The 12,734-nt window shown below is 52.1% G+C and overlaps 1 protein-coding gene across 1 annotated transcript; it reads right to left on the bottom strand.

Annotated features, from left to right (window-relative positions):
* Nucleotides 1-1,491: 1,491 nt before the first annotated feature.
* On the bottom strand, nt 1,492-6,153 carry GPR50 (G protein-coupled receptor 50; the record flags this gene model as incomplete). The annotated part of the gene is made up of 2 exons (XM_082864183.1): nt 1,492-3,083; nt 5,967-6,153. The coding sequence occupies 2 exons, from the start codon at nt 6,151-6,153 to the stop codon at nt 1,492-1,494; spliced, it is 1,779 nt and encodes a 592-aa protein (XP_082720309.1).
* Nucleotides 6,154-12,734: the final 6,581 nt, after the last annotated feature.

Below are 12,734 nucleotides of genomic sequence, written 5' to 3'. Positions count from 1 at the left end.
GTGGAGAGAGGGGTCATGTGACTCGCCCTGGGGTACAGCAGGGAGGGTACTTGCATCTGAGTCTCTTGATCCCCCAAGGGGTATGCTTTTCCACCCACCCCCAAGCCTCCCCACAAGTGAATCTGGTGGAGGAAGCAAATTTTATTCACAGATCACACACCAAAGACACAAAAACACTTATTTAATTGCTACCACAAACAGAGAACTAACTTAAGGCAGTATAACACATTTCCACTTATCCTTACAATCTTTTGTACAGTAAACTTTAAGTGTCAATTTGAATCAATAATCGAGACTTTTATTAAACAACGTTTTCTTGAATTCTAGAGAAAAATCACTTCCTGGGCTGTCAAGTGCGACGATACAAGACATCTACACCTTAACACGGTGGATCACAGGACCTCAGCCTCCCCCCACCATCCCCAACACAGCTGGGAGGCTCAGAGGGATGGGGCAGGAGGGAACGGCTTTTGAAGCAGCACTTGTTTACAAGTCCAGGCAGTACTCCATTCACTTCTGGCTACCAATTCTTCCCTCAAATTCCCTTCTGAATGAAAAAGAAAAATGTAAAAACTGATTGCGTAAAAACATCAGGCTGTGTATAGTATTAAAAGCATGACTGTAACTGATCCTAGCAACCATAAGTTTGGATGTGGGGAGAAACCAGTTTATGGATAGATTTGTTTTTAAGGAACTAAATGGAAGAAAATCCTGGCAAATACTATAAAAGGTAAAGTAACTACGAATAAAGTAAACACATATCATTTGCATTCGTGTTTGACTACGAAAATCAGCACCAATGTATTTGGTGCGGCAATATCTTTCCTTTTGCCATTTGATCTCATAGGCATAAATATTTATTTTAATAAGAGCTCAGTAAATTGTGTTCTTCAGATAGGGGTCATATTTTGTTGCTGGAATTTAGAAAGGAAACTGTTTCAAATACTTGTACTTTATCGCAATTGCCTTTCTTACTGCCGTTAAATGTACAATAAATACTTAAACACATAAAGCTCTGCGGTCACATTCACTTTACAGAAGGCTTTACCACAGCGCACCTTTACCATTGCGCATGCGCTCCTCCCCCCCCCCCCCCCCCCCCCCCGAGGAATGGGAGGAGAAAGCAGGAACAAGGAGAAGGAAATGAGGAGTGGGGAGAAACGGTTACACAGGAGTGGGGAAAAACCAGTCCACAAGTTCAAGGATCACTGTGGGCTCACAGTCAGCCACAGGAGGAAAGGGAGGCTCAGAACAACAGAAGTCAAACTTGAGGGGAAATTGGTCTCTAAAGGAGCAAGCGTGCGCGCGCACACACACACACTCACACTTTTGCAGACATAATGGAAAGGAGTATGCCTGAAAGGTAGGTGTAGCTTACACTCTCTGTCAGTGTCTGCACGTGTCTGTGTGCGGATGCACTAAGATATCTCACCTTGTATTACATATGCTAGCCAACCTCAAAAGTGGACCACTGCTTGGCCGCCCCTAAGATCACACAGCCACTTCATCAGAATCAGCTTCAACATCAATAACCACAACCTCCTGGTAATCATCAGTGGCAATGGTGACCACAAAGGGGTCAACAGGGGCAGCGGCAGCAGCAGGCTCCAGCGGGCTGGCAACAGGCTTGGGGGACTCAGCGGCAGGGCTGGAGGCGGGCTCAGGGAGGTCAGTGATGTCACACTCCAGGTGGCCAGCAGCAGTGGGCTCAGGCTGGCCGGCGATGGCAGGCTCCAGGTGGCTGGTGGCAACGGGCTCGGGATAGTCGGCAGGCTCGGGGTGGGTGGTAGCAGGCTTGGTGTGGCCAGTGGTGGGTTTAGGGCAGCTGGTGGCAGGGCTGAAGGTAGCCTTGGAGTGGCTGCCAGCAGGGATGTGGTGGCCAGTGACAGGCTTGTGGTGGCTAGAGGCAGGCTTGAAATAGACAGAGTCAGCCTTGAAGTGGACAGAGGCAGGCTTAGGGTAGACAGTGGCAGACTTGGGGTGACCAGAGGTAGACTTGGAGTGGCCAGAGGCAGATTTACGGTGGCCAGAGGCAGGCCTGGAGTGACTAAAGACAGACTTATGGTGAACAGAGGCAGATGTGCGGTGGGCAGAGGCAGACCTGGAGTGGCCGGAGGCTGGCCTGGAGTGGCCGGAGGCACACTCAGGTTGGCCAGCTGCAGCATCACCAGGTAGTGGAACATTTCGGACGCTCATCGGTATTTCCTCCACAGCAGTACAGGCTTGTTCGCGGGCTCGGTCACGGGTGCGGGCGCGGGCGCGGGCGAAGGCTCGGGCCTCCCGCATTTCCCGAACATCAGTGATGAGGCCAGAGAAGAACTGGATAGGATGCCGCATAGCATGGAAGATGGTAAAGTATTCCCTTCGGAAATTCTCATTGAGGAGACCGTAGATCACAGCATTGAGGCAGCTGTTGAAGTAGGCTACAAAGTAGGATGCAAGATAAAGCCAGTTGGGGACCTTGCCTGCCATCTCCTTTGGACTGACAGCCACCAAGACAGTGAGCACGTTGATAGGGCACCAGCACCCTGCAAAGAGGAGGAAGATCACAAACATGGTTAGAAAATTGCGAACCTCAGCAAGCTGGTTGTCAGGATTCTGCCCAGCCTGGTCGCGGACTGCCAGCACTTTGGTCCAGATCCTCACGTAGCAGAAACCCACTATGAGCAGAGGGAGGACAAAGTGGATGCAGACGATGGTCACAGCAAAGGCAGAGTTGTTCAGATAGTTGAAGATGCAGGTGTAGGTGCGAGGATCATACTCGATGGTGCCAATGTACATGTTGGGCAGGACAGCCAGGACGGTCATGATCCAGGTGACAACCAGGTAAATGCAGGTATTGCGCACACTGAAGATGCGCTCATACTGGAGGCTGTGACAGATGTAGCAGTAACGGTTGATAGCAATTGCCACAATATTGAAGATAGACCCGACCACACTCAGCCCTGTGATGAATCCAACCATCTGGCACTGTAACTGGCTCATATCCCAGCCACCAACGGCCATGGCATGCAGCATCAGAGGATAGGGGTAGATGGCCACCAGCATATCAGCCACAGAGAGGCTAACCACGAAGATGTTGCCTGAAAAGCATATTGGGGCGGGGCGGGGTGGGGCGGGGGTGGGGGTGGGGGCGGGGGAGGAAGACAGAGAAGAACAAATGGTTACATTTGGAAATCTACAAATATAAGCTGGAAGAAAAGGCCAGCTGGAGTCGTGACAATTTCGACTTCTAGAATTCTTTTCAAGAAATACAGTTGTGTTTTTATTTTTAGTTACAAGCATGTCCCAGATGATTCCGATGCACAAGCAGGTTTGGGGGACCTGTCCTTTGACAACCTTTTTTTCCTTTCAAACAACATCATCTCTGCTTTGGGAAAAAAGTGATGTCAGGAAGCAGTAAACACGAAAGCCCGTTGGGGAGCCCTTCACACTCCCACACACACAGACCTGTGGCCATCATTTTGAACAAAAACGAAACGCGAAGTTTTGGCGGAGTATGGGTGGGGGGAGGGAGGGAGTAGAGGGGAGCTGGATGGAGCTGTCTGTCGGAAACAGGCTGGAGGGTAGGGACTGGGGTGGGTGGAGAGATTGGAGGACTGTCAGGAAGCCTCAACCTCCCCCAACCCCGAAAAAAAAATTAGCCCTCTGCCTTCTCTAACGTACCATCGCATTTACAACGCAAACATGTCTAAAGAGAACTGTCCGAGAAAGGGCATGTCGTTTTCTTAAGCGGTCTTTCCCAGCGGGATCAGACAATAATCTAAGACTTAGCCCAGTAAATACTTACCATTTCAGAGGTAACCTAAGAGTAAAAACTGAGGGTGGGGAGAGGCCCTGTAAAATTTAGTCTGAGAAAGTGAGCAAAGAGGGGAAAAAATCAGGAAAATCCCTGCAAGGATTAGCAGAATTGCTTGCTTCACGCGGGTCCCCGAGCAGAGCCGGGCACCAGCACGTTCGCCACCCTGCACACTGGTTCCAGGTCCCCGGTCCCGGGCTTTACTGGAGCCTGTGGGCTAAACAGGAAAGTGCCGGTGGGGGGGGGGGGCACTCCTGTTTTGTAGGGCGGCGGGAGGAACGCTGTTTGTAAAACCTGCAAGGCCAAGTGCAGAGGCGGAGCCCTTTCTCTGGAAACACCTCATTGCTAATTAGCATTGGTTTGGCAAAATATTGCACTTCATCTCGGACTGGGAGAAAATGAGCACTTTTAAAAGGGCAAAGGAACGGCTCGTTCTGCTTCCTTCCGCCAGCACTGCCAAGGCCAGGCCTCGGCGCTTTCTACCCAAGAGGTTCTTTCTAGGGTTTTCCCTCAAAGTAATGAATTCGGAGAAGAAAAGAGGAGAAGAGAGAGGGCAAAGACTTAAAAACAAAACCACAACAACGCTAAAAACCTTTATTTGAATTATGGAAGGAAAGGAAGATGAAGGAGAAAAGGAAAAAAGAGAAAATGGACTTTGCAGGTGCCCCACTCCCCGGGGGCTCCGGGGTTGGGCCCCTTGGGACCGCACTGCTGGAGCGCACGTGAGATCCAGGTGTGCGGCCCCACGTCTCCGGGGGACCGAGGAGAAATCAGACACACCCATCGAAAGTTTAAAAGAAAACTTTTAATGACTGTGTGCCCGTCACTGCATTTGGAAACTTCTGTGGTGTTTGTGATTCCTCGTCCAAGCAAAGTAATCCCCCAGAGAGTGGCGGCCTCCACTCCCCGGCACCCCGCCCGCCCGGGTCCTGTGGGTGCCCGACCCCCTCAGACCCCGCCCCCTCGCTCCCCTCTGCCCTCCGGCCCCAGCCGGCCGGGATCCAGGCAGCGGAGGCCCTGGGCGCCGCCCCTTCCCATCCGGGGCCCGAGCTGGGCGTTTGGGCCCCTTGGCCCCTCCCCCACCTCCCCTCTCGAGCCCTCTCCCGCCCAACCTGCAAAGGCGGCTCAAGGCTCCGCAGCGTCTGCCGCCCCCGCCCCCGGCAAGGGGCGCAGCGCCCTGCAGCCTCCAGCACCGTCCCCCAGGCCCGCTCGCAGCCGGCCCCCTCCCCTTGGCACTGGCAGTCCGCGAGGGGAGTCTCGCTCGCCGCCCCACCTCGTCCCACGTCCGCGCGCTCTGCGGTCTCCCTTGCGCCTCCCACCATCCCCTCTGAGCTCTCCTGCAGCCCTCCCGCGATCCTCACCGGTTCTGCCGTCTTCTGTGCCCCCGGGACGCCGAGCTCCCGAACCTTTCCGCCGCCCCGCCCTGCGACCCCCGGTACCCCGCTTACGGACTTCGGGGTCTCCGCCGCCGCCGCCGCCGTCGCTGCCACCGCCTGCTGCGCCCAGCCGGCCGCTCGCCTCTCTCCGCCGTGCGCCCTGGGACGGGCGGACGGAGCTCGGCTCTGGCGGGCTCAGACCGCCCTGCTTCACACTCAGGCGCGGGGGTCTGCGCTCCGCCGCCCGGGAGCTGCCCGGGAGCCACCCTGGAGTCACAGGGCTGCGGCGAGCGGGGACTCGGCCGGGCTTGGGCTCGGCCGCCGCGCTGCGCTCCGGCAAGCGCCGCCTCAGCCGCCGAGAACTTAACTTTACCGGAGCGGGTAGCAACCCCGCTGCTCCCTCCGCGTTAATTCCTCCCGCGCTGCCTCGGCGCGGCCACCTCTGCGGCGTCCGGCTCGGCGTGCTGTCCCCGGGCGGCCGCCGGACTCTCCGCTCGGGTGCCGGCTCCCTCTGCATCAGGTTCCCGACGGGGCCGGGCTCGGCGGTGTGCCGCGCACCGCAGGGACGGGGATTTGCACTTGGTTGCCCAACGCTCCGAACCTCCGCAGCCTGGAGAAGCTCTGAGTTTATGGGCCCCCCCCCCCACGGCGGAACATCATCACTCAGGCTCGCAGGGAAATGGGGAGCAGGATCCATCCACGGGTTCCCTATTGCAGGAGCCCAAACTAACACCCTAGGTAGGGGTTGCAAGTGGCTGCACGGTGGGTAGGGAGAAGGAAAGGGGTCTTACCAGAATTTCGGAGCTTCTTGTTCTTTGACACAGCCAAAATGACCATGGAGTTGCCGATCAGGTCTACGACTATGGTGATGACCATTGCGCAGAACATAAAGATGATTAGGGCCGGTGGGTAGTCTGGCTGCGGCAGTTTACAGCCAACACAGCCGTATGGGCTGGGAACTGCCAGGGTAGGCCTCATGTTGCTGCTGGAGACCGTTAGGTCCTCCCAGCCGGGTCTGGACAGCGAACACCTGCTCTGTCGCCAGGAGCTTCAGGAAAGCTGTCACCCCTCCGAGAGTCGGAGAGCAAATGACAGCACTCCCGCCCCTCTCCGATGAGCTTTTAAAGCCTCAAGAGGTGGCTAGCCCCACCCCAAATCCCTCCCCCCGACCAATCAGAGCTCCCTGATCACCCCCGCTTTGATCTCCAACTCTTTTTGGACAAATCCACATCGAGGTGTCGTCTTGCTTCCGGCTGCCTTGTATGTGCTTCCCCTCTAGCCGCTCCGCCTCCCACCACATCCCCCAGGTACCCTGCGTCGTGACCAGCTCAGAATCCACCTCCTCCCCACCAGCCACTGCGCATCCGTTTCTAGCAAGTTCTCCCTCCCTCTCTTACGCAAACACCTGGCAAAGCGCTGTAGATTGCAGAGCGGGGCTATAGGGTCCCTCTTGGGGGTCCAGTGCCAACCCAAGCTTGTCTGAAGCCCCCAGCAGAGCCTGAGGAGTGGCCAGTGGCCCCTTGGACCCTAGGTATTCGCCTCTGCAGTCTCCTTGAGAGGTTCATCCCATCCCAGTGTTTTGCCTTTTCAAAGCCTTCTATACTCCGCGGAAAGCAGGGGACAGCTGCTGGGGGCTTCCCTCCCCAATCTGGACAGCAGTCTCTAGGGAATTTATTCCCACTCTGGTGCTTGGCAGGAGCTGGTTGGCTCCCTTAGCAGCAGCAGCGGGTGGCACTCAATCCGGTCCCCGACTTGTGTTTTCCTTGAGGAGATGGCCCCTACGTCAGGCTCTGGGAGCAGGGATCGTGTCTGTACTCTGGGAGTGAGAAGAGGTAGATGGTGGCCGCTTGCCCCCAACTCTGGGGCAAGCGAGAGTGAGAGCGCGTCCCCTTCCCTGCTGCCTGGCGCCCTGGCTGCGGGAGCTTCCAGGCTGCTCTGGGAAAAAGTAAAACGGGGGATAAAGCCCTTCTCTTGGACTGCCACTCCTCAAAGAAACCCGGGACGAGCGGCTCCGACTCCCGTCCCCTCTCTAGGTGCTCCGCACGCCTTACGGAGTGGCGCGGGGCACTCGGGTAAGCTCGGGGAGCTGTGCCGGAGCGGCGGGACAGGCGCGGAGGTGCTGGGCTGCGCAGCCTGGAAGCCACCGGCAGACCAGAGGACCCCGCCCCAGGAATAACTCAGCTCAGTCCTTTTCCCTTGCGGGGGGTCTCATTTCAACCTCAACTGGGTCGGGCCGCCCCCTGCCCCGCGGATCTCCCTCCGCAGGCGTCACAGTTCCCTGCGGTGCGCCCAGGCTCTCGGAGCGCACGGGCTACGGGAAATCCGAAATATTCGGGCTACAGGGGCGAGATTCGGATACTCGTTCCCTCAACGACCTTGGTTACGGGGGTGGATTTTGTGCCGGCTACTAAAAGTTATGACTCTTGTTGAGAAACCTCCCAGAAAATTTCAGCAAGCACCTTGAAACTTGTCCCAGACTAGCCTTCTTGCTGCAGTGGGGGGATAGGGGGTTGCACTGTCCCGGAGCGCCACCGTCTGGACACTGCCGCCCTCCTGACCCGCGGGGAAGGAGACGGACACAGGGGTTGGGGGCTGGGGCGCGTTCCGCGAGGGACTTCAACATTTAGGGACGTTTAACGGAAAGACAGATACGACTGAAAAATCAAGAGTGCATGCACTTTCTCTCGCTGAAAAGTCCAAACTAGTAATGTGTCTCCTTGTTTGAAGATGAACCCCTCACCCCGATACTGCGCACGCTACTGAGAAGAGAATCGGCATGAATAACGATCTCCCGCCTGGAGCCTTTTCTCATTCATTATCTCATCGCCCCCCCGTCGCCTGGATCCCCGGCCGCGCGCTGTCTGGGCCGGACTTAGCCAGGATTTACCATAAAGGCAGCACAGCTATGCTATCCTCCCTAGGCAACTGTGAGCCCCGGAAAGAGACCAAAGCCGAAAGGCCGCCCACACCGTGAAGCAGTTCTTCACATCTGGCTGCTGATGCTGGGTCCCCGAGGGTTTGGATCCTTTTACTCGTGGCAAAGAGCGGTTTTTAATTCAAATAAACAAAAATTGGAATGAGAAAAGGAAATCAGCATTCTAATGACTTAAGACACTGGAGTGTCCCCTACCCAAGCCACCTCCCCCCACCCAAAGTCTTGTAAACAGAGCTGGCAAACTGTTATCCAGTGCACTGTACTCCTAGATGACGTGACCCCAGAGCAGGCGGAGGCCCAGGACACTGGAAATTCTGGATGGACTACGGCCTGGACTTCCTTGGGACTGAGGGCCGAGCAGGAGAGAGGGTGACCTGAATCCCCTGGCCCCCGCCCCTGTTTGAACACTGCTTGATCGTGACCTCATGGGGCTTGTATTTTTCAAATACTAGACAAGTGGGAGAAGCAACTATTTTAATAATGGAGGGGCAGAGAATTCTGCATCTGGTTAAATTAATTTTCTTATTTTTATGAATTATCTTAATAAAAATTCTGAACGTAGTCCCTATCCTAAGAAAAACAGATGGATATCGAATCCATTATGTGGATGCATATGAGGAAGAAAAGCGGTCAGGCTCTGCCCCAGTAGGACAGGATCCACAGGCAATAAGTTCAATTATTTTGGAAGTTAAGGGAGTAGCTTTTTATTGGGTAGAGTGCAGTGCATATGGTTTATTTAAGCTTCCAAAAGATTTTTAATTAAGTGTCTTTCTAAAAGGGCTGCTACGAAGTGCTAATAACCGGCGATGGAAAGAAACACTTTATTGGGGATATGAAAGCTATTAAGGTATAGATTCAAAATAGAGGAGAGCTAGGATGTTCCCTGGGGATCCCAGGAAAACCGTGGAAACCCATATGGAAGTTGGGAAGGAGAAAAAGCGATGGATAGTGGACAGAGAATGTATAGAGAGTTTGCAGTCCTGGAACCCAGTGAGTGTGGTCCTTTCCCCTAGGTCACTTATTATGAGATTAGGGAGACCAGGGAGCCCCAAAGGACCCCCAGGACTGAAAGCTCGGGACATCCCAGGCAGAGGTGGTGCCGACTGGTGCTCTGTACGGAAGGTAAACATTAGAAGATTTTTCCCCTCTTCTTGTTGATACAGAAACCTCTCATCTTAGCCTCCACATTTCTCATCTTTTTCTTTAAGGTTTTTTTTTTGAAGTATAGTTAATTTACAAGATTGTTTTAGTTTCAGGTGTACAGCAGAATGACTCAGATATATATATTTGTATGTGTGTGTTCTTTTTCAGATTCTTTTCCATTATAGGTTATTACAAGATATTGAGTAGCGTTCCCTGTGCTATACAGAAGGTCCTTGTTGTTTGCCTATTTTTTATATAGCAGTGTGTATATGTTAATCCCAAACTCCTAATTTATCTCGCCTCCCCCCGCATTACTCATCTTTTGAAAAACTGAAGATCAGGGTGGGCCTGGCAGTCAGGGTGGCAGCTGGCCACTCTTTCAAAGTGAGTGAGAGCAAGGATAGTGCTACATCTTCAGACCTCTTATTACAGCGGCAATGGCAGGTTACTTTTCATCATCCTTCTTGTTCACCCTCAAGTACTATAATGATACCTCACTTGTAATTAGTGCATTGTAAGTTTAAATAATAATTTTATAATTTCAAAAAATCCCATCAGTACTATAATGATGTTCACCCTCAAGTACTATAATGATACCTCGCTTGTAATTAGTGCATTGTAAGTTTAAATAAGCTTTTTAGAGTTTCCAAAAGTCCCATCAGGGATATATTCTCACAACAATGCCATTTAACAGGTGGGGAAACTGAGGTGCAGAGAGGGCAAAGGGCGTCCCCAAGGCCATGGCAAGGTTAGTGGAGGAGCCTCTCTCCCACAGCCCAGCTTCGGAAGATAGCGTTTTGCTCTGAGACTTGATTGGGTGGATTCTGTGTTCTCCTTTTTGTTGTTGTTCTATTTTTTGTTTGATTATTTTTATTGAGATACATTCACATACTATATTCACCCTTTTCAAGTGCACAATTCAGTGTGGGTTTTTTTTGTACATTCCCTAAGTTGTACAGCCATCATTACTATCAAATTTCAGAACATTCCCATCAACCCAGAGAGAAACCCTGTATCCACTAGCAGTCTCTCCCCATTCCCTCCAGCCCCTCAGCTCCTAGGAACCACTAACCTGATGTGTGTCTCATATGAATAGGATTGTACAGTATGTGGTCTTTTGTGCCTGGCTGCTTTCCCTGAGCATAATATCTTCAAGGTCATCCATACTGTAGCATGTATTAGTCCTTCATTCTTGTTTATGGCCATATAGTATTCCATTGTATGAAGAGACTGCATTTTGTTTATCCAGTCGTCCATCAATGGACCTTTGGGTTGTTTCCAATTTTTGGCTATTATGAGTAATGCTGCTATGAACATTTTGAGTTCTCTTTCAGCCCCCAGGCAACCACTGGCCCAAGAGAGACAGAGGGCCTCTAAGTGTCAGTTCACACCTCCTCTCCCACCGAGGGAGGGCAGGACGGCTAAGGGCTGCCCCAGTCACTCCGACCTTCTTTGACCAGTACTCCTCTGACGTTACCAGATCGTCTGCTGAAGCCACATTAGACCATTGACTGACACTTTAATATATGAAAACTGGCAAAACGAGAATTTGGTGCAAACCCAGTAAGAGTGAAAAAGTCTTTCAGTTTGAGTACAAGCAGAACATTCTTCATTTGTTCTTGAACTTTGGGGGATGTCTTATCTCTTCTTGGGACAGTACACAGGAGTCTGGAAGGTGCTTTGCACACCCAGTCCCTGCTCCCTCGCAAACTGCTCCTACCCCAGCGCTGAGCAGATGCCTGATGCAAGGAGACTGCATTTGGCTCAATTCTTGAAAATGAAAACAAGATTGGACCCAGCTCTGCCACTGGTCAGCTGTATGACCCTGGGCATGTGACCTAACCTCTTTGTCTCAGTCTCCTCAGCTATAAAATGCAGATAATAATGGTGCCTCAAAACTCGTCATAGGGTGAATGGGGGAGTTGGATGAGATAATACATGCAAGCACTTAGAACACTCTCAAGAATGGAGTGGGCATTCAGCAATCACTAGCTATTCTTCTTATTATTATTCTGAACATTTCTAATACTCTAAACTATTTGGTTACACTTCCGTAGAAGACAGAGGCTCTCTGAGACATCAGAGACTCTGTCCCCTGCTGGCTCTCGCCTCTAGGCTCTAATTCCTGGCAGAAGCCACCCAATGGGCACTCACCAGCATCCCAGGCCACCATGACACATGACAGTGTGTTAGATGGAAAGGGACATACAGAGTGACTCGCATTTCCAGTGCCCCCCTGAGATGCTTCACTGATACAATTTGTATATTTTCCATGAGAAGGAACAATCAGATTTCTTGACATCAGTCAGAATAAAAGCATGGAAGATGGTTGGTCTAGAGACAGGTCAGACCTGAAGTCCACAGGGGGCTGGGGGAGCTGGGTTTCAGCAGAGCGTGGGACCAGCCCAGGTTGAAGAAGGTCTAGTCCCAGGTCGACGATGGGGGCCAGGACTCCAGGGGCAAGGCTGTGGCCTCAAAGGAACTGTGCAGGGATTTGGGCAGGAATCAAGCCACTGGAATGGGGAGCCAGCCAGGTCATGACATCAACCAACTCAAGAGCAGCTTGGGACAGGTGATTTCTTTTTTTTCCTAAACAGACTATGTCTGGTCGCATTTACTTTACCAACTTGGAGGCACTGTCTCCAGATTTGTTAAATGAACAAGAGAATGATTGTCCTCTCCAAACCCTCTGGGCTTAATTCATCATGGCTAGGACCACTTTATCTTCCCCTGTGGTTGAGTCGTTAGAAGGAGCAGGACACATCCATTTTCTTTAGTGCGATCAGGGAACTCACCCAAACAATTAGCAGCCAGTATTTCCAAAATCCCAGTGCCTGATAAAGACTCCAGGTTAGGTGGTGCAAATCAAAGGGTTACCAGCGAAAGACGCAGCACATTAATTACTTGTAGTGACACATGGACTCCCTACCCCTTATTCAATTTACCTGATAATTAGAGCTTAATGAACAATATCCATTGTCCTAGTTTCTCACTCAAGCCAAGCATGATCACCCATGCGTTTAAAGACTGTCCCTCTTATTAATCAACCTTCTGACTTCTGGTGCAATAAACAGCTTGTCCCGGAAGCTCCGCTTTAGCCCCCTCTATTACAAGGCATAGGACATGGGTACTGATCAGGGCCCAACCCCGTCCTCTTCCTCCCCAGTGGGTCCACTCAGCCCCTAATGATGGCTAACACGTATGTGTCCTTCCTAGAAGCCAGCCACTGTTCTGAGTGCTTTGTTCATATATATATATATATGAGACAGGTACAATGACTATCCCTCTTTCACAGATAAAGAAGCTAAGGCCCAGAAAGGTTATGTCACTTGTCCCAGGTTGCACAGATAATATGATAGAGCTAGAAGTCTAGCTTGGGTGGTCTGACTCCAGAGTCTGTGGCTTCACCAAAATGCCTCACTGCACGCATTGTTCCTGGCTCTACGGTACTGGTTCTCAAACTGAGTGCGAGTTAGAGCCA

The sequence above is a fragment of the Leucopleurus acutus genome, assembly GCF_964270905.1.
Source record: "Leucopleurus acutus genome assembly, chromosome: X".
Classification (NCBI taxonomy): domain Eukaryota; kingdom Metazoa; phylum Chordata; class Mammalia; order Artiodactyla; family Delphinidae; genus Leucopleurus; species Leucopleurus acutus.
Note: the sequence above shows the minus strand (reverse complement) of the source record. Positions and strands in the feature narration are given on the sequence as shown.